The sequence below is a fragment of the Salmo trutta genome, chromosome 5 (genome assembly GCF_901001165.1).
Source record: "Salmo trutta chromosome 5, fSalTru1.1, whole genome shotgun sequence".
Taxonomy (NCBI): Eukaryota; Metazoa; Chordata; class Actinopteri; order Salmoniformes; family Salmonidae; genus Salmo; species Salmo trutta.
This window is the reverse complement of record NC_042961.1, coordinates 31,476,673-31,499,211: the sequence shown is the minus strand read 5'-3', so window position 1 is coordinate 31,499,211 and position 22,539 is coordinate 31,476,673. Positions and strand designations below refer to the sequence as shown.

Below are 22,539 nucleotides of genomic sequence, written 5' to 3'. Positions count from 1 at the left end.
TACAAGTCCTCAGTCCAGCCTCTCTCAGCCTATTGCGGACAGTCTGAGCACTGATGGAGGGATTGTGCGTTCCTGGTTTAACTCGACAGTTGTTGTTGCCATCCTGTACCTGTCCCGCAGGTGTGATGTTCGGATGGACCGATCATGTGCAGGTGTTGTTACATGTGGTCTGCCACTGCGAGGATGATCAGCTGTCCGTCCTGTCTCCCTGTAGCGCTGTGTTAGACGTCTCACAGTACGGACATTGCAATTTATTGCCCTGGCCACATCTGCAGTCCTCATGCCTCCTTGCAACATGCCTAAGGCACGTTCACGCAGATGAGCAGGGACCCTGGGCATCTTTCTTGTGGTGTTTTTCAGAGTCAGTAGAAAGGCCTCTTCAGTGTCCTAAGTTTTCATAACTTGTGACCTTAATTGCCTACCGTCTGTAAGCTGTTAGTGTCTTAACCTGTTTGGTATAGGGGGCAGTATTGAGAATTTTGGAAAAAATATGTTCCCATTTTTAACGGCCTCCTACACCAACTCAGAAGCTAGAATATGCATATTATTGTTCAGGTTTGGATAGAAAACACTCTGAATTTTCTAAAACTGTTTGAATGGTGTCTGTGAGTATAACAGAACTCCTATGGCAGGCAAAAACCTGACAAGGCTTCAAGCAGGAAGTACCCTGTCTGACAAGGAGTCGTGCGTCTTACCTCTTTTTATTGAAAAGTAAGGATCTTAGCTGTAACGTGACAATTCCCAGGGCTCCAATAGGCTCTCAGAGCCCGCGAAATAACTGAAGGTTTACGAGGGAACCTCAGGTTGAAATATATTATCGCCTTTTGTAAGTGGATGCTCGGAGGACCTTTCAATGATGCGCGTGCATGAGTCGCTTCTGAGGAGAAATTTTATTCGGCTGTTTAGGCTCAATGCATACTCCCGGTCGGAATATTAACACTTCTCTATGACATAAATGGCATAAAAATTGGTTTTAAACAGCGGTTGACATGCTTCGAAGTACGGTAATGGAATATTTAGACATTTTTGACACGCCAATGCGCCATGCGCGACACCGCGAAAAAGCATTCTAGAACTCACGAACAAAACGTCGCTGTTGGAACATAACGATGGATTATTTGGGACCAAACCAACATTTGTTATTGAAGTAGAAGTCCTGGCAGTGTATTCTGATGAAGAACAAGCAAGGTAAGAACATCTTTCTTATAGGAAATGTGATTTTGGTGGATGCTGACCTGGGTGGGTATCTAAATAGCTAGCCCTGTAATGCCGGGCTATGTACTTAGATTATTGCAAAATGTGCTTCATCCGAAAAGCTATTTTAAAATCGGACATATCGAGTGCATAGAGGGGTAATGTATCTATAATTCTTAAAATAATTGTTATGCTTTTTGTGAACGTTTATCGTGAGTAATTTAGCAAACTGTTAGTAAATTCACCGGAAGTTTGCGGTGGTTATGCTTTTTCTGAACGTCACATGCTAATGTAAAAAGCTGGTTTTTGATATAAATATGAACTTGATTGAACAGACATGCATGTATTGTATAACACAATGTCCTAGGTGTGTCATCTGATGAAGATTATAAAAGGTTAGTGCTGCATTTAGCTGTGGTTTGGGTTTATGTGACATGATATGCTAGCTTGAAAAATGGCTGTGTGATTATTTCTGGCTGGGTACTCTGCTGACATAATCTAATGTTTTGCTTTTGTTGTAAAGCCTTTTTGAAATCGGACAGTGGGGTTAGATTAACGAGATTCTTGTCTTTAAATAGCTGTGAAATAGTCATATGTTTGAGAAATTGAAGTTATAGCATTTCTAACGATTCAAAAATCGCGCCACTGGATTTCAGTGGCTGTTACGTAGGTGGGACGAGTTCGTCCCACATGTACTAGAGAGGTTAACGACCGTTCCACAGGTGCATGTTCATTAATTGTTTACGGTTCATTGAACAAGCATGGGAAACAGTGTTTAAACCCTTTACAAGGAAGATCTGTGTTTGGATTTTTACGAATTATCTTTGAAAGACAGGGTCCTGAAAAAGGGACGTTTCTTTTTTTGCTGAGTTTAGTTCTGTACGATGGCGAGTAGTGGAGGACTACTCGCCATCATCGTTTAAAATCTACAGTTTGGGAACATTTTTGGTTTCCCAGTAAATTACAACGGCGATAGACAGAGAGAGTACTACTCAACGAGAATAGCCTATGCAGCTGCCAACACCTCAAACAAAAAAACTGTCTTCCCTCTGAATTCAAACAGCCCTTCACAGCTTAAATAAACCAAAATTAACTACAGTAACTGTTGGCATTTAATTTTCCTCCTGTACCGAAACGTGACACCAAAATGTACCGAACCGTGGGTTTGGTGAACCGTTACACCCCTACTAGTCACTGCTGTTGCCTAGGGTCGGGTTTACAAAACTAGTTTGGTGACTAATGAATACAACCCTGGTCCTTACGGTGAAGAGCAGCATCAGAACTCACCTTGGTCTCCCCAAGGCTCTCTGACTCAGACACCTGGTAGGTAAGGTCCGTCTCCTCGAAGCCTGTGGCGCTCATACGCTGGTCAGTGGAGGGGTCGTTGCGGGGGGGCGAGTCTGGAGAATTGAGGCACGTCTGGATGAGGGCCTTGCCCGTCTCGCTGGTGATCATGGGCTGGAGCTTCCGCGTGGCAAACGTGTAGACATGGCCCGTCTCGCTGGCCACCAGTAGCAAGACCTGGGTTCCTGTCAACGTGGAAAGCTCATAGGCCTGCCATGGGGGGAGGGAGATGACAATGTCAACATGCATATCAGCATTAGAATCAGCATGAGCATCAACATCAGTCTTGGAGGAATGTGCCTAAATAAACAAGGTAAGCTGACATTCCACCACATTCTTAACTACACTGAACAAATATATAAATGCAACATGTACAGGTTAGTCCTTTGTTTCATGAGCTGAAATAAAAAAATCCCAGAAATGTTCCATACGTACAAAAAGCTTATTTCTCTCAAATTTTGTCCACAAATTTGTTTACAGCCCTATTAGTGAGAATTTCTCCATTGCCAAGATAATCTATCCACCTGACAGGTGTTGCATATCAAGAAGTAGATTTTTGTCACACAACACAATGCAACAGATGTCTCAAGTTGAGAGGGAGTGTGCAATTGGCATGCTGACTGCAGGAGTGTCCACCAGAGCTATGCCAGAGAATGTAATGTTAATTTCTCTACAATAAGCTGCCTCCAACAGTTTCAGAGAATTTGGCAGTACATCCACGCCAGCCCAGGACCTCCACATTCGGATTCTTCACCTGCGGGATCATCTGAGGGGGGTTTGGGGTGGGGGTGCTGAGGAGTATTTCCATCTGTAATAATGCCCATTTGTGGGGAAAAACTAATCATGATTGCCTGGGCCTGGCTCCCCAATGGCTGCACCCCTGCCCAGGCATGTGAAATCCATAGCTTAGGGCCTAATTCATTTATTTCAATTGACTGATTTCCTTATATGAACTGTAACTCACAAAAATCTTTGAAATTGTTGCATTTATATATTTTTGTTCAGTATAAAACAGACTGTTTAAAACAAATCAAAACAAGAGTACCGTAAAACTTAAATTAAAAACTTAAAAGTCTCAAATAGCCGCCTGTCCCTTTTAATAGCCGGGCAACGGCACACATTTAAGCAAATCAAACAGCCGGTCTAAATTAATTGTTTGAGGTTACCATGAATTGTTTACAAGGTTTAATTTTTGATTTCTTACATTAAATAATTCAGTAATGACTCAAAATATCATAAATTTTTATCACCAGTAACAAACTACTAGCCATTGTCTGCTAACAGCTGAGAACTGCTAGCTAACTGGCAAGCACAAAAACAGTCAACCACTTCGGGAGTACAGATTATTATTATTTTTTTAATAAAGCTTACCACCCTCAGCAAGAACTGCCGAAAATGCACAGTCAAAGAAGCAAATAATTATTCTGTGAAGATTAAATGTATCAATTAAAATGCTGGAAGCCCATCTCTAATAAGCACCTGTTGTGTTCAGGGATTTAAGCAAATAAACATCCAGGCTATTAAATAGACGTTTTACGATAAATTACTTTCTTACCAACACTATTATGTGCATTGCACAGACTCAAATAGGAATAGGAAAAAACTGAGTTCCAGATGGTGCTACGTACAGATAACGGGTTAAAACTGCAGCCAACAAGCCAAGAAACACACTCCAAGTCTAAAAATACCTCTGTGGTGAACTCTGACGTATAGCATAAATGTAGCTAAAATAACATGAGATAAGCCTCCAAGAATAGTGTCGGTGATATAGTGATACTGATTTCGTTCCTTGCGACAGGGGGTCTTGGTTGTAAGAAAGAGAAAGGGAAGTGGTAGAGGTAATAACCATGTAGGTCTTAATGGAGGACAAGAGCAATGGCTCCTCTCACAGGCAGAGGTGGCTGTGAAACATGAGAACATGAGCTCTCCCACCTTGTCATTCATTACACCAGACACTCACAAACACACCTTCAGTAGTGTAGTGACCCACAAATAATGCAAAGATCTTGCATCAGAAATTAAACCCACACCATGCGCTATTCTCACACACACTTATTGTTGCACTTGGAGTGAACCTTGTGCACTCACTGAGAGAGCATTTTGATTTACGTCAGTCATCGGTAATGTCCAGGATGCTTCTGGCGGACAGGGAGGGAGAAAAGGAGGGAGATGGAGAGTAGACACTACCATTACCTTAGTGAATACAATTTAAACATTGGCTGATGAATGATTTCATTGCTAGCCACCGGGCATCATTCTGGCAGACATGCAGAGTAAGGAGGACTAGAGGATGGCTGTCAAACACAACCAACAATCGCTTCCTTGCTTAGACCTACATCAAATAGCCTATGCGAAATCATAGGGTCTATATACTGTTATTAAACTATAGTGCTGTTAGTGCATGAGCAATCTCAGTCGAAACAGAACTAAACGTATCACAGCTTCTTTAAGTTAATTTCTCTTTCAAGGAACTTTCAGACGTCACAAGGTTTTGAAGTGTGGCAATGCATTAATTTGTTTATTATTGGCCTCAATCATCTCATTTGTAGATATAATGTACTCCATTCAGTTAATGTAGCAATTGGACAATGCTGAAGCTACTTATCTAATGATATTTTGGCTGTAGTGAAATGCAACCCCATATGAAAGGTAGTGGGGCAGAGATGGGTATGAGCAACTTCCAACACTGTGTCCATCACACTTGCCAGTCCAGCGGTGCAGGCTTCACCTAGAGCTGCGGTGTCAAATGAACGAATAAAAGCATAGATAGCAAGCCTCTGGAGATGTTTTCATGCTCTGAAGAGCAGAGAAGATGAGACCTGTAGTTGCTTCAGTGGCGTCTGCAGAAGCATTCTTAGAAATGGAGCGAGCATGCAGCTCTCAGTAACACTTCCAAAGGATTTCACCATAATTTAAACATGTAAATCATCTCAATGACATAGATGTCTTCATGTACAAAGAACTGTGTGGCAAGCTTCTCTCAGCCATCCCACGTCTACAGTGTGTGTCATCCTGCGTCAGGGTGGCTTGGTCAATACCCAAATGCACAGCTTGATAACTACATCATTTTGAAAATGAGAGAGGAGAAGTTTGTTCATTCCTATTTGTTCATTCCTATTTGTATCCTTTCACTAGCTTGTTTGCTTTAGGTCTCCTGGCTGTTGCAATCCCTGACCCTTGTAGTCAGTGTGTGATTATTCTGGCTGTGTGTCTGGGAACGAGGTTGCACACACACAGATGTATACAGTACCCTATGTGTATGTGCATATTGTGTATGCTGTCTGTCTGTAAGTAAGTGAGAGACCCAACAGCATGCCCCAGGACAGCCTAGAGAGCAGACACCTGATGGAAGAGGCAATCCACACAGCCAAGGTATTCATGTAAGCTCCGTTTCTGGCCTTACATGTAAAGCTATGGGGCATGTGTACCCATTGAAGACTACACATGGGCTGCTTCAAAAACAGAGCAATGCATAGCTCACACATCCTAACAGTCATACAGATCTATCTACTGTATGAAAACAGTGTGCATCTATTGATTAAAACCTCAGGGGCAGTAGTGAAATCCTGGACATGAAGAACTCAACTTGCTAGAGCGTGTGCAGGCTTGACAGTCCATTTGAATGAACCTGCATATCCTTTTCAGAACCAGTCAGATTACGGATCAAGCAGGCCATCAATTGCAATCGTATCACACGGCCCTGGCCTGCACCCTCAAAGAGATCTGAAACCTGCCTGCTACAGTGCCTTCAGAAAGTATTCATACCCCTAGAATTATTCCATATTTTGTTGTGTTACACCCTGAATTCAAAAAGTATTAAATATCTGTTTTTCTAATCCATCTACACACAATACCCCATAATGACAAAGTGAAAACATGTTTTAAAAAATGTGTGCAAATGTATTGAAAATTAAATACCTAGTTGACATAAGTACTCGCACCCCTTTGCTAGGACACACAAAATTGAGCTCAGGGGCATCCAATTTCCTTTTATCCTCCTTGAGATGTTACTACAACTTGGGAGTCCACCTGTAACCAATTCAACTGTTTGGACATGATTTAAGAAGAAACACACGTGTCTGTATAAGGCCCCACAGTTGAAAGTGCATGTCAGAACAGAAACTATACCATGAAGTCCAAGAAGCTGTCTGTATATCTCAGAGATTGTGATGAGGCATACAGTACCAGTCAAAAATGTGGACACACCTACTCATCCAAGGTTTTCTTTATTTTTACTATTTTCTACCTTATAGAATAATAGTGAAGACTACAAAACTATGAAATTACACATATGGTAGTAACCAAAAAAGTGTTAAACAAATCCAAATATATTTTATATTCTTCAAAGTATCTACATCTTTGCACACTCTTGGCATTCTCTGAACTAGCTTCACCTGGAATGCTTTTCCAACAGTCTTGAAGGAGTCCCTCATATGCTGAGCACTTGTTGGCTGCTTTTCATTCACTCTGCGGTCCGTCTCATCCCAAACCATCTCAATTTGGTTGAGGTCGGGTGATTGTGGAGGCCAGGTCATCTGATGCAGCACTCCATCCCTCTCCTTCTTGGTCAAATAGCCCTTACACAGCCTGGAGGTGTGTTGGCAGGGGCGAAAATCTGATATCAACTTTGGAGGGGACAATTACATGAAATTTTCTCAAGAGCAATTCCTGAGGGGGACACCAAAAGTAGTGCTGTAACACATAGCCTACATTGTAATATGGTAAATGTATATTGAGGAACCAAAGAAATAAGGTGTTTGCCGTACTCCTAACTACCGGTACCCAAAACTACACAACTAATCACAACAGCAATACCATTGCCTTTAACAAATCTTAGTTCAGTCACCAGTTTAAGTTGAGAGTGGGGGTATCCATGGCATTTTCCAATTATGTTCCTATTTTACAAGTTAAAAAAAATGAGAACCTTTCATAATGTTGCCAAACAAAGACTCAACAAACTTACCTGAGACTCCCTGTCTCTGCCAGTCTGTCCCTGCATATCTGTCCCCAACTCTGCTGTCTGTGTGCCATCTGTTGCCTGCTCTGCCTAATGACATCATTGTGAAACATTTCCATTAGAATTTCATTTCTTTCTTATGAACATTTTATCAACTAGTCTTTGAGATATTAGGCTACTAGGGTTCTTACTATGCGTTTTGGTGTATTGAAAAATACTCTGATGTCCGTCTTTTATTTTTCTGCCATTTTTCTACCTGGCTGGCTAGCTACACACACACACACACAGTGTGTAGGTTATTTACAGTATGAGATGGGCTTCTATCATCTTCTATCATTCTATTTGGGCTTTGATCTAAAAGGTAGCTAGCAAATGTGAAACGGATTAAAATGTCAAGAGTTGACAGCTGTATGAGTTCACCATTTACACAACATATGCTGCAACCTTTTGTAATTTTAATAATTTGTTTCATATTGGCTGGCTTCCAACAATAGCTGAATTTGCAAAGCTAGCGAGCACCAATTCAGTTTCAGTGGTGTTTGCTATAATCTTTGCTACCCGGGTTAAATAAAGGTGAAATAAAATAAATAAATAAAAGTTCCCTTGCGACAATTTAGCTTTTGCAACGAGACCATTAAATATATTTAAGACAATGGTAGAAGAGAGTGTAGTTCTGTTCAGTTTGGACTCCAGTTTATCGCTAACCTTATCACAGGGACTTTGAAGCACTAACTTACATCATCTGCATGCTGATCTTGGAATAAATTGACGATAGCGAAGATTCCATCTTTGACGACGCTTCATAAATGGAATAGGTACTAGCTAGCTTAATAGTTAATATTTGCGCGCTAGCTCTGCATATTCAGCTAGTGTGTGTGCGCGATTGACTAGATTAACCTCACGTCAGTTACGTTCATTGAGTGCCTTTCAGACAGTAGATACGACCCCTCTGTTACCTTGCCAACTAAGGAACTGGCAGTGGATCAAACCATTGTGAGGCAAAGGGTGGGGGGTCGCAATCTTTTGAAACTTAAAAACGCGCTATTAAGTGTCTATAATCAGCACAATTGCTTTCATTGCGTATTATTAATATTATTTAAATTACATAGTTATGTTTCAGTGATATATTGGGGGGGACAAATCATATTTTTCCCAGGATGGGGGGGTCGTGTCCCCCCCGGGATTTCCGCCCCTGTGTGTTGGGTTATTGTCCTGTTGAAAAACAAATGATAGCCCAAACCAGATTGGATGGCGTATCGATGCAGAATGCTGTGGTAGCATTTATTTTGGCTGCAATTTCTAAGGCTGGTAACTCATAGTTTTGATGTCTTCACTATTATTCTACAATATAGAAAATCGTAAAAATAAAGAAAAACCCTGCAATGAGTAGCTGTGTCTAAACTTCTGACTGGTACTGTATATCTGGGGAAGGGTATGAAACAATTTCTAGAGAGTTGAAAGTTTCCAAGAGCACAGTGGTATCCATCATTGGGAAATTCAAAAACATTTGGAAGTAAGCAGACTATGCCTATAGCTGGCCGTCTGACCAAACTGGGAAACCGGGCAAGGAGGACCTTGGTCAGGGAGGTGACCAAGAACCCAATGACCACTCTGACAGTTCCTTGGCTGAGATGGGAGAAACTGCCAGAAGGTCAACAGTCTCTACAGCAAATCAAATTGTATTAGTCACATGCGCCGAATAGAACAGGTGTAGACCTTACCATGAAACGCTTACTTACAAGCCCTTAATTAACCAACAATGCAGTTAGGAAAAAATACTTACAAAATAAAAACTAAAAGTAACAAACAAAAGAGCAACAATAAAATATCAATAACGAGGCTATTGAGGCAATGTGCGGGGGCACAAGTTAGTCGAGGTCATTGAGGTAATGTGAAGTACCAGTCAAAAGTTGACACCTTACTATTTTCTACATTGTAAAATAATAGAGAAGACATCAAAACTAAGAAATAACACATACGAAATCATGTAGAAACCCCAAAAATATATTTTATATTTGAGATTCTTCAAAGTAGCCACACTTTGCCTTGATGATGGCTTTGCACACTTTTGGCATTCTCTCAACCAGCTTCATGAAGCAGTCACCTAGAATGCATTTCAATTAACAGGTGTGCCTTGTTAAAATGTATGTGTGGAATTTATTTAATTCTTAATGCGTTTGAGCCAATCAGTTGTGTTGTGACAAGGTAGGGGTGGTATACAGAAGATAGCCCTATTTGGTAAAAGACCAAGTCCATATAATGGCAAGAACAGCTCAAATAAGCAAAGAGAAACGACAGTCCATTACTTTAAGACATGAAGGTCAGTCAATGCAGAAAATGTCAATAACTTTTAAAGTTTCTTCAAGTCCAGTTGCAAAAACCATCAAGCGCTATGATGAAATTAGCTCTCATGAGGAACGCCACAGGAAAGGAAGACCCAGAGTTACCTCTGCTGCAGAGGATAAGTTCATTAGCCTTACCAGCCTCAGAAATTGCAGCCCAAATAAATGCTTCAGAGTTCAAGTAACAGACACATCTCAACATCAACTGTTCAGAGGAGACTGCGTGAATCAGCTCTTCATGGTGAAATTGCTGCAAAGAAACTACTACTAAAGGACACCAATAATTAGAAGAGACTTGTTTGGGCCAAGAAACATGAGCAATGGACATTAGACCAGTGGAAATCTGTCCTTTGGTCTGATGAGTCCAAATTTTAGATTTTTGGTTCCAACAGCCGTTTCTTCGTGAGACGCAGAGTGGGTGAACGGATTATCTCTGCACGTGTTGTTCCCACCATGAAGCATGGAGGAGGTGTGGGGGTGCTTTGCTGGTGACAGTGTCATTGATTTATTTAGATTTCAAGGCACACTTAACCAGCATGGCTACCACAACACTCTGCAGCGATACGCCATTCCATCTGGATTGAGCTTAGTGGGACTATCATTTGCTTTCAACAAGACAATGACCCAAAACACACCTCCAGGCTGTGTAAGGGCTATTTGACCAAGAAGGAGAGTGATGGAGTGTAGCATTATTGTGACCAATGACCAGCCTTTCAAAGCACATCATGGCTACAGGCGTGAGTGCTACGGGTCGGTAGCCATTTAGGCTGGTAACCTTGGAGTTCTTGGGTACAGACACTATGGTGGTCTGCTTGAAACGTAGGTATTACAGACTCGACCAGGGACAGGTTGAAAATGTCAGTGAAGACACTTGCCAGTTGGTCAGCGCATGCTCAGAGTACACGTCCTGTTAATCAGTCTGGCCCCGCGGCCTTGTGCATGTTGATCGGTTTAAAGGTCTTACTCACATTGGCTACGGCGAGCGTGAACACAGTCATCCATAACAGCTGGTGCTCTCATGGATGCTTCAGTGTTGCTTGCCTTGAAGCGTGCATAGAAGTCGTTTAACTCGTCTGGTAGGCTTGTGTCACTGGGCAGCTCACGGCTAGGCTTCCCTTTGTAGTCCGTAATAGTTTGATTGCCCTGCCACATTCAACGAGCATCGGAGCCGGTGTAGTATGATTCAATCTTAGTCCTGTATTAAGGCTTTGCCTATTTGATGGTTCGTCTGAGGGCATAGCGGGATTTATCAAAGGTGTCCAGGTTAGAGTCCTGCTCATTGAAAGAGGCAGCGCTACCCTTTTGCCCAGTGTGGATGTTGCCTGCAATCCATGGCTTCTGGTTGGGGTATGTACAGTTGAAGTCGGAAGTTAACATACACTTAGGTTGGAGTCATTAAAACTCGTTTTTCAACCACTCCACAAATGTCTTGTTACCATGAGACCACGCAGCAGTCATACCGCTCAGGAAGGAGACGCGTTCTTTCTCCTAGAGATGAACGTACCTTGGTGTGAAAAGTACAAATCAATCCCAGAACAACAGCAAAGGACCTTGTGAAGATGCTGGAGGAAACAGGTACAAAAGTATCTATATCCACAGTAAAACAAGTCCTATATTGACATAACCTGAAAGGCCGCTCAGCAAGAAAGAAGCCTCTGCACCAAAACCGGCATAAAAAAGCCAAACTACGGTTTACAACTGCACATGGGGACAAAGATCGTACTTTTTGGAGAAATGTCCTCTGGTCTGATTAAACAGAAATACAGCTGTTTGGCCATAATGACCATCGTTATGTTTGGAGGGAAAAGGGGGACGCTTGCAAGCCAAAGAACACCACCTCAACAGTGAAGCACGGGGGTGGCAGCATCATGTTGTGGGGGTGCTTTGCTGCAGGAGGGACTGGTGCACTTCACAAAATGCATGGCATCATGGGGAACGACAATTATGTGGATATATTGAAGCAACATCTCAAGAAATCAGTCAGGAAGTTAAAACTTGGTCGCAAATGGGTCTTCCAAATGGACAATGACCCCAAGCTTACTTCCAAACTTGTGGGAAAACGGTTTAAGGACAACAAAGTCAAGGTTTTGGAGTGGCATCACAAAGCCCTGACCTCAATCCCATAGAACATTTGTGGGCAGAACTGAAAAAGCGTGCGCGAGCAAAGAGAACAAACAACAAACCTGACTTAGTTACACCAGCTCTGTCAGGAGGAATGGTTCAAAATTCACCCAACTTATTGTGGCAAGCTTGTGGAAGGCTACCCGAAACGTTTGACCCATGATAAACAGTTTAAAGGCAATGCTATCAAATACTAATTGAGTGTATGTAAACTTCTGAACCACTGGGAATGTAATGAAAGAAATAAAAGATGAAATAAATCACTCTACTATTATTCTGACATTTCACATTCTTAAACTGACTAAAGACAGGGAATATTTATTAGGATTAAATGTCAAGAATTGTGAAAAACTGAGTTCATGTAAATGTAAATGTTAATGTAAACTTCAGACTTCAACTGTACGTACAGTCACTGTTGGGACAACACCATCGATGCACTTATTGATGAAGCTGGTGACTCATGTGGTATACTCCTGAATGCCATTGGAGGAGTCCCGGAACATACAGTGCATTCGGAAAGTATTCAGGCCCCTTCTCCTTTTCCACATTTTATTACTTTACAACCTTATTCTAAAATTGATTAAATATATGTTTTTAATCATCAATCTACACACAACACTCCATAATGACAACGAGAAAACAGTTTTTTAGAAATGTTAGCACATGTATTAAAACAAATAAATAGAAATACCTTATTTACATAAGTACTCAAACCCTTTGCTATGAGACTCGAAATTGAGCTCAGGTGCATCTCGTTTCAATTGATCATCCTTGAGATGTTTCTACAACTTGGAGTCCACCTGTGGTTAAATCCAATTGTTTGTACATGATTTGGAAAGGCACACACTTGTCTACATAAAGGTCCCATAGTTGACAGTGCATGTCAGATCAAAAACCAAGCCATGGAGCACCGAGACAGAATTATGTCAAGGCACAGACCTGTGGAAGGGTAACAAAACATTTCTGCAGCATTGAAGGTCCCCAAGAACACAGTGGCCTCCATCATCATTCTTAAATGGAAGAAGTTTGGAACTACTAAGACTCTTCCTAGAGCTGGCCGCCCAGCCAAACTGAGAAATCGGGGGAGAGGGACATTGGTCAGGGAGGTGACCAAGAACCCGATGGTCACTCTGACAGAGCTCCTCTGTGGAGATGGGAGAACTTTCCAGATGGACAACCATCTCTGCAGCACTGGACCAATTACACCTTTATGGTAGAGTGGTCAGATGAAAGCCACTCTTCAGTAAAAAGGCACATTACAGCCCACTTGGAGTTTGTCAAAAGCAACCTACAATGACTCAGACCATGAGAAACCAGATTCTCCAGTCTGATTAAACCAAGATTGAACTCTTTGGCCTGAATGCCAAGTGTCACGTATGGAGGAAACGTGGCACCATCGCTACGGTGAAGCATGGTGTTGGCAGCATCATTACGTGGGAATGTTTTTCAGCGACAGGGACTGGGAGACTAGTGAGGGTTGAGGGAAAGATGAACAGAGAAAAGTACAGAGAGATCCTTGATTAATACCTGAGCGCTCTGGAGCAGGTTCTCAGACTGGGGGCGAAGGTTCACCTTCCAACAAGACAGCGACCCTAATCACACAGCCAAGAGAACGCAGGAGTGGCTTCGGGACAAGTCTCTGAATGTCCTTGCGTGGCCCAGCCAGAGCTCGGACTTTAACACAATCGAATATCTCTGGAGAGACCTGAAAATAGCTGTGCAGCGATGCTCCCCATCCAATCTGACAGAGCTTGAGAAGATCTGCAGAGAAGAATGTGGGAAGTCCCCAAATACAGGTGTGCCAAACTTGTAGTGTCATACCCAAGAAGACTTGAGGCTGTAATCGCTGCCAAAGGTGCTTCAACAAAGTACTAAGTAAAGGTTCTGAATACTTTTGTAAATGTCATATTTCAGTTTTTTGCTGTCATTATGGGGTACTGTGTGTAGATTGCTGAGGGGGAAAAAATAATACATTTTAGAATAAGGCTGTGGAAAAAGTTAATGGGTCTAAATACTTTCCAAATGCACTGTATTCCAGTCTGTGCTAGCAAAACTGTCCTGTGGCTTAGCATCTGCTTCATCTGACCACTTCCGTATTGAGCGAGTCACTGGTACTTCCTGCTTTAGTTTTTACTTGTAAGCAGGAATCAGATTTGCCAAATGGAGGGCGAGAGAGAGCTTTGTATGCGTCTCTGTGTGTTGTAAAGGTGGTCTAGAGTTTTTGTTCCCTCTGGTTGCACATGTAACATGCTGGTAGAAATTAGGTAAAACGGATTTAAGTTTCCCTGCATTAAAATCCCTGGCCACTAGCAGTGTCGCCTCCGGGTAAGCATTTTCTTGTTTGCTTATGGCTTATACAGCTCATTGAGTGCGGTCTCAGTGCCAGCATCGGTTTGTGGTGGTAAATAGACAGCTACGAAAAATATAGAGCAACTCTCTTGGTAAATGGTGTGGTCTACAGCTTATCATGAGATACTCTACCTCAGGCAAGACTTCCTTAATATATTAGATTTCGTACACCAACTGTTATTTACAAAAAGACACAGACCGCCACCCCTTGTCTTACAGGAAACAGCTGTTCGGTCTTGCCAAGGCACAGAAAAAACAGCCAACTGTATATAATCCATGTCGTAGTTCAGCCACGACTCGGTGAAACATAAGATATTACAATTAATGTCCTGTTGGTAGGATAGTCTTGAATGGAGTTCATCCAGTTTATTCTCCAATGATTGCACAATTGCCAATAGGACGGATGGTAGAGGTGGGTTATCCACTTGCCGACGAATTCTAAAAAGGCACCCGGACCTGCGTCCCCTGTATCGGTATCTTTTCTTCATGCAAATAATGGGGATTTGGGCCTGTCCGTATCTGGAGTAAATCCTTCGCGTCCAACACATAAAAAAAATATTCTTCCAGTTTGAGGTGAGTAACCGCTGTTCTGATATCCAGAAGCTCTTTTTGGTCATAAGAGATGGTGGCAGAAACATTATGTACCAAATAAATTACAAACATCGTGGGGGAAAAAAACACAAAATAGCGCAATTGGTTAGGAGCCGGTAAAACGTCAGCCATCTCCTCCGACGCCATTCTCTCATGTACTTCACCAATCTGGGCTTTATGAGAGAGTGGCCAGACGTAAGCCGCTCCTAAGAAAAAGGCACGACAAAACACTTGGAGTTTGCTAAAAAGGCACATGAAAGACTGATCATAAGGCAAAATATTCTGTGATCTGTGACACAAATGTTACTATTTGGCCTGAATGCAAAGCGCTATGTCTGGAGAAAACCAGGCACAGCTCATCACCCGTCTAACACCATCCCTACCTTGGTGGTGGCAGCATCATGCTATGGGGATGCTTATGAGCGGCAGGGACTGGGAGACTGGTAAGGATGGAGGGAACAATGAATGGAACCAAATACAGGCAAATTGTTGATGAGAACCTGCTTCAGAATGCAAACAACCTTAGACTGAGGCGAAGATTTATATCTCAACAGGACAATGACCCCAAGCACACAGCCAAAGCAACACTGGAATGGTTTCGGAACAAGAATGTGAAAATCCTTGAGTGGCCCAGCCAAAGCCCAGACTTGGATCCGATTAAATCTGTGGAAAGACTTGAAGATTGCTCTTCACTGCCACTCCCCTGCCACTCCCCATCTAAACTTAACAGAGCTTGAGAAAATCGGCATGGAAGAATGGGAGAAAATCCCCAAATCCAAGTTGTGCAAAGCTGATACAGACATACCCAAGATGACTCAAAGCTGTAATTGCCACCAAAAGTGCTTCTACAAAGTATTGACTCAGGAGTGTGAATACTTATGTAAATTAGACAGTTCTGTACTTCAATTTCCATAAAATGTGCAACACTTTCTAAAAACATGTTTTCACTCTGTCATTATGGGGTATTGTGTGTAGATGTGTAAGAGAAAAATAATTTGAAACCATTTTGAATTCAGGCTCTAACAACAAAACGTGGAAGAAGTCAAAGGGTATGAATAATTTCTGAAGGCACTGTAAATCCTGTCATACTTTGTCATAACCCAACTCAAGCCACATAATAATCATGCAGCCCACTGTACAATACAGAAACCTCAGTTTCCACGACAACAAAGGAGGATGCCAAAGGGAAGCAAGCACAACCAAAGCAGGGACTTGCTCATCAGTCAGAACTCAACCTTTTTACAAATATCAAACAATGCAGTGGCCTCACAATTAGTTTGGTGAAACAATCCAAAAAGACTGTTTGTCTGCATTGCAGCAGTTCTCCAACTTATCTTTTGTGAGAGAGATAACAGATGCCTCTTGGCTCGACAAAGCGCTGATCTGCTTCAGACATACGGTAATGTCTGAATTGAAACATAATGAGTGATCTTGGATACGATGGTACAAAGAATAGTGAGTAGCCTACATTCCATGTGCATGCTTGGATACTAGAGCCCTCATGGTAGTAGTATAACTGATGATGGATTATGAATCCACTGAATCAGTGACTTGTCCAGAACATTTTGATTGGGATGGCCAAGGTGGGGCACAGATAGGGTTGACTATTTTCCGGCTATTTCACAAAATGTTCCATTCCAAGAGTAAATCACTTTTCTCCTGGTTAACCCGGTATTTCCCACCAAAACTGGAAGTGTCATTCAAAAGCATTATATAAAGCATATAAATAGGCCTATGTCTGGATTAGAGGTTTGATTGAAAATTCAGGCCTGACGCTACCTGAGCCATACATTAAACACATTTTATGGGCCCTACATTAAAGATATTTAATGATCCCAAGCCCCACCAAAAAACAAATGATTGTGCTGTTATCCAATACATATAGTTTATGATATAAGCAACTGTACATTACGCACGACAGAAAAACAAAAACCCATAGATGTAGCTACAGTGGGGGGAAAAAGTATTTGATCCCCTGCTGATTTTGTACGTTTGCCCACTTACAAAGAAATGATCAGTCTATAATTTTAATGGTAGGTTTATTTGAACAGTGAGAGACAGAATAACAACAACAAAATCCAGAAAAACGCATGTCAAAAATGTTATAAAATGATTTGCATTTTAATGAGGGAAATAAGTATTTGACCCCTCTGCAAAACATGACTTAGTACTTGGTGGCAAAACCCTTGTTGGCAATCACAGAGGTCAAACGTTTCTTGTAGTTGACCACCAGGTTTGCACACATCTCAGGAGGGATTTTGTCCCACTCCTCTTTGCAGATCTTCTCCAAGTCATTAAGGTTTCGAGGCTGACGTTTGACAACTCGAACCTTCAGCTCCCTCCACAGATTTTCTATGGGATTAAGGTCTGGAGACTGGCTAGGCCACTCCAGGACCTTAATGTGCTTCTTCTTGAGCCACTCCTTTGTTGCCTTGGCCGTGTGTTTTGGGTCATTGTCATGCTGGAATACCCATCCACGACCCATTTTCAATGCCCTGGCTGAGGAAAGGAGGTTCTCACCCAAGATTTGACAGTACATGGCCCCGTCAAATGATGCGGTGAAGTTGTCCTGTCCCCTTAGCAGAAAAACACCCCCAAAGCATAATGTTTCCACCTCCATGTTTGACGGTGGAGATGGTGTTCTTGGGGTCATAGGCAGCATTCCGCCTCCTCCAAACACTGCGAGTTGAGTTGATGCCAAAGAGCTCCATTTTGGTCTCATCTGACCACAACACTTTCACCCAGTTGTCCTCTGAATCATTCAGATGTTCATTGGCAAACTTCAGACGGGCATGTATATGTATTCTTGAGCAGGGGGACCTTGCGGGCGCTGCAAGATTTCAGTCCTTCACGGCGTAGTGTGTTACCAATTGTTTTCTTGGTGACTATGGTCCCAGCTGCCTTGAGATCATTGACAAGATCCTCCCGTGTAGTTCTGGGCTGATTCCTCACCGTTCTCATGATCATTGCAACCCCACGAGGTGAGATCTTGCATGGAGCCCCAGGCCGAAATTTTGACAGTTCTTTTGTGTTTCTTCCATTTGCGAATAATCGCACCAACTGTTGTCACCTTCTCAGCAAGCTGCTTGGCGATGGTCTTGTAGCCCATTCCAGCCTTGTGTAGGTCTACAATCTTGTCCCTGACATCCTTGGAGAGCTCTTTGGTCTTGGCCATAGTGGAGAGTTTGGAATCTGATTGATTGATTGCTTCTGTGGACAGGTGTCTTTTTTACAGGTAACAAGCTGCGGTTAGGAGCACTCCCTTTAAGAGTGTGCACCTAATCTCAGCTCGTTACCTGTATAAAAGACACCTGGGAGCCAGAAATCTTTCTGATTGAGAGGGGGTCAAATACTTATTTCCCTCATTAAAATGCAAATCAATTTATAACATTTTTGACATGCGTTTTTCTGGATATTTTTTGTTGTTATTCTGTCTCTCACTGTTCAAATAAACCTACCATTAAAATTATAGACTGATCCTTTATCAGTGGGCAAACATACAAAATCAGCAGGGGATCAAATACTTTTTTCCCCCCACTGTAGCTACAACGCATTCGGAAATGATTCAGACCCCTTGACTTTTTCCACATTTTGTTACTGTACGTTGCAGCCTTATTCTAAAATTGATTAAATTGCTGTTTTTCCCCCCCTCATCAATCTACACACATTACGCCATAATGACAAAGTAAAAACAGGTTCATAGAATTTTTTACAAATGTAAAAAAATATATATATAAAAAATAACATTTACATAAGTATTCAGACCCTTTACTCAGTACTTTGTTGAAGCAACTTTGGCAGTGATTACAGCCATGTGTCTTCTTGGGTAAGACACTACAAGCTTGGCACACCTGTATCCGGGGGATTTCTCCCATTCTTCTCTGCATATCCTTTTAAGCTCTGTCAGGTTGGATGGGGAGCGTCGCTGCACAGCTATTTTAAGGTCTCTCCATAGAAAGCACACACATCCCTGCATCACTCCACTTTACAGTTCACTTTACTTTTCACTCCAGCTAGCAATTGGAACAAGTTGTGGGGGGGGGGACACTCAAACTGGACAGTTTTATCTCTATCTCTTCATTCAAAGACTATCATGGACACTAACTGGCAGTTGTGGCTGCTTCGCCTGATGTATTGTTGTCTCTACCTTTCTTGCCCTGTTGTCTTTGCCCAATAATGTTTGTACCATGTTTTGTGCTGCTACCATGTTGTGCTGCTGTCATGTTCTGTCAAAGCACTGTCAGAGTTACTATCGGGTTCTTGATCACCCCCGTGACCAAGGCCCTTCTCCCCCGATTGCTCAGTTTGGCCAGGGGGCCAGCTATAGGAAGAGTCTTGGTGGTTCCAAACTTCTTCCATTTAAGAATGATGGAAGCCACTGTGTTCTTGGCGACCTTCAATGCTGCAGAATTTCTTTGGTACCCTTACACTGATCTGTGCGACACAATTTTGTCTCGGAGCTCTACGGAAAATGTATTTGATCATGGCTTGGTTTTTGCTCTGACATGCACTGTCAACTGTGGGACCTTATATAGACAGGTGTGTGCCTTTCCAAATCATGTCCAATCAATTGAATCTACCACAGGTGGACTCTAATCAAGTTGTAGAAACATCTCAAGGATGATCAATGGAAACAGGCTGGAACCGAGCTCAATTTCAAGGCTCATAGCAAAAGGTTTGAATACTTATGTAAATAAGGTTTTGTTATTTTAAATAAATTGAAAAAAAATGTAAAAAACTTTTCACTTTGTCATTATGGGGTATTGTGTGTAGATTGATGAGGGAAAAAAATATTTAAATCACTTTTAGAATACGGCTGTAATGTAACAAAATATGGAAAAAAGGGGTCTGAATACTTTCTGATTGCACTGTATCTGATGCTGTCTTGCCAAAAAGAATGACATCATTGTATTTTTGTCCAAACAGCATCACATGCTGACTACACCAGCCACAACTTCAGATGCAGCCATGGGGTTTTCACTTTCAGACCTCCTCTGATGACTTACTGTATGACAGAGAGCTAGAGCATGATGGAAGCATCATGTGTTCCTTACAGTGGTGCAGTGGCCTGTTTAGTCTGCCTAGTGCCCTTTGACTGACCTCTGACCCTGGGGCTTAGTCATCTGTTGGCTCTGCCTGACACACTTTAGGCCAGGGGGTCTGTGATCTGAACTGCTGACCAAAGGCTGCAGTAGTGAGTGTACAGTAGTGAGTGAGTGTTTAGTAATTTACCAACCTTAGTTCGCAGTACTCCTACATCTTATTTTACTCTATTAGGTACTATAGTTACTTTAAAATAAGGGAGAGCCGCACACTCTAAGAGCTCAGATGCAAAAATGTAATATCCAACGTTTCGACAGCCAAGCTGTCTTCATCAGGATATGAGCTTGGCTGTCAAAACGTTGGATATTACATTTTTGCATCTGAGCTACTAGAGTGTGCGGCTCTCCCTTATTTTCTACTCCGCTAGCCAGCACCTCACCTTAATAGGTGTGCGTTTCTTTTTCTTCTAGACTATAGTTACTTTAAACATTGAATGAGAAACATTCAATGTACTGAGCACAAACTGCTCTTTGAAAATATGATTCAATTAATATAAATTGAAAATAGTTTGCTAAAAACTATCATATTTCTACATTTAGATTGCAAGTGTGTTACTGCACTAGGCCTACCGGACACGGACGTGTGTATGTAGAGGGTCATGGTCAGGAATCTTAATGTCAGTTGCTCTTGTCTATTTAAAGGACAGAGCCAGTCATGACTGTTGTGGCCTACAGTCACTCAGGGCCAGGGCAGAGATGACATGTCCCACTTGGTTATTTACACATTATGTCTGGGAGTCTTATTACATCAGGTTATGACAAATTGTGTGTGTGATTTTGGGTTGAATGGGCCTTCCACTGGTTAAAAAGCATAGGTCAGTGACACAAGGGAAGGTTATTGTACAATAAAGTTGAGACATGTACCTAATGATTACATTATGTCAGTGTAGTCTATACGTGCCCCACACACATCAATCAATGCAACATCTTGTATGACCAAGTGACACTTTGGAGTGGACCCTACAGAGTGACTCATCACACCTGAGTGTCACTGTGATCACTCACCTTCTTCATTATACCAGTCTTCCTCTTGCTAAAAGTTGTGTATCGCCTCAACTTGTTGTCGATGAATTCCATTTTTATCTTCACGCGCCCACGTGTCTTCTTCCCTGGCTTTGCGCCAGCAACACCTTGGGGGACCACACCATAACCCCCCGGTGGTATCCCGGCCTCCTGCCCTGTCACCGCAGCCTCCATCTCCAGTCTCTCCCGCTTTACACTTCTTCTGTTGTCCCCGATTGAACCCATCGGATCGTCATCATCCCCCGAGTCCGAATCAGCGTCCGACCCACTGCACCCCATTGGCGCACACTCTTTGTCCGGGTCATACCGGCTGCCTCCGCGAACCCCAATTCCCATGTTCAGACCGATGCCTCCCTGAGCAGCGGTCAGTGGAATCGTCGGTCCCGTCCCGTTCCCTGGTCTCGCCCCACCTCTTGCACCCACTCCTGGACCGTTGCCCCCCAACATCCCAACCGCACTGATGCTGTCGCTGACCCGAGTTTTCGATTGCCTTGCTCTGACCAACACAGGGCGAATCCCAATCACCCCAGAACCGTGACCTGTGTTAGCCCTGAAAGACGCTGACCCGTTTCCAGGTTGTGCTGATCCAGCCTGGCTTGGTAGCATTCTAGTTAGAGGACCCGGTCCCTGAAATCGTCAGCCGACTGCTGAAGCGCGGGTCAGTAAAAATTACAGCACAGTTCATACAACCCAACCACCAAAAAGGTAAACAAACAACGAAATTGCAGACATTGCAAAATGTTCATCTGTTTGAAACCACTAAAGCAAACTTTCAAAAGTGATGCTGCCCCTGAGACCTTTCAGCCAGGTTCAGTTTCACCCAACCTCCTCTATTTCCAAAACTCAGAGCACTTTCTAAAAAAAAAGGGAAAATCGAAGAGAGCATCGAAGAGAGCATTCGTTATTACTCCGCCATGTAGTTCACACCATAATCGCGTAAAATGTCGTCGGTATCCGCCTTCAATTCACAAAGGCTACAGATATTTCATCGAATATCACGCAATATCAGTTTTGCAGTCGTGCATTTTCACACAAAACAGATGTATTTTTGAAATAACGTATTCGAGAGCGGACTAAAACCCAAGATCTACTTTCCTCCTTATAAAGAGATACAATGTTTCCTTTTATGGAGTTGTATCTCCTTATTTGGTGAGTCACAGCGTCGTCTACGGATTGGCCGATTGGGATCTAGGTTGAGCTACCATTGGTCAATATGGCATGTTCATTAGAATAAATACAAAAATGGTTGCTGCACACAGGCAAGGAGATTTTGGTCTTCTTCCGATGCGTATGTAGCGTTCAACTCGGAACTCAGACATTTCTCCGAATGGGAAAATAGTTTTGAACTGTCATCCAACTCGAAATTCCCAGTTAGAAACTCGGGAACATTTCTAGAGCTCCAAAGATCACTTATGTCGTTTTTCCCCCCCCCTAGTTCCCAGTTGTCTTGAAAGCACCAATAGACGTTGCTGACGCATGACATATCTTACAATGCCTGGATAGGTATTTTAGGTAT

At 42.5% G+C, this 22,539-nt stretch overlaps 1 protein-coding gene across 7 annotated transcripts in view; it reads right to left on the bottom strand.

Moving 5' to 3' along the window:
- Positions 1-22,132, bottom strand: part of LOC115194063 (serum response factor) — a 52,441-nt gene extending 30,309 nt beyond the window's left edge. For 4 of the 7 annotated variants that reach the window (XM_029753387.1, XM_029753383.1, XM_029753386.1 and 1 more), the window contains exons 1-2: positions 21,006-22,132; positions 2,482-2,748 (exon numbers count right to left, since the gene is read on the bottom strand). In XM_029753387.1, coding sequence (XP_029609247.1) covers positions 2,482-2,748; positions 21,006-21,629 — 891 coding nt within the window. In that variant the 5' untranslated portion in view covers positions 21,630-22,132. The remainder of the gene's footprint in view (positions 1-2,481; positions 2,749-21,005) is intronic. The other 3 variants (XM_029753384.1, XM_029753382.1, XM_029753385.1) reach the window with 1 other exon arrangement.
- Between the last annotated feature and the right edge of the window lie 407 nt (positions 22,133-22,539).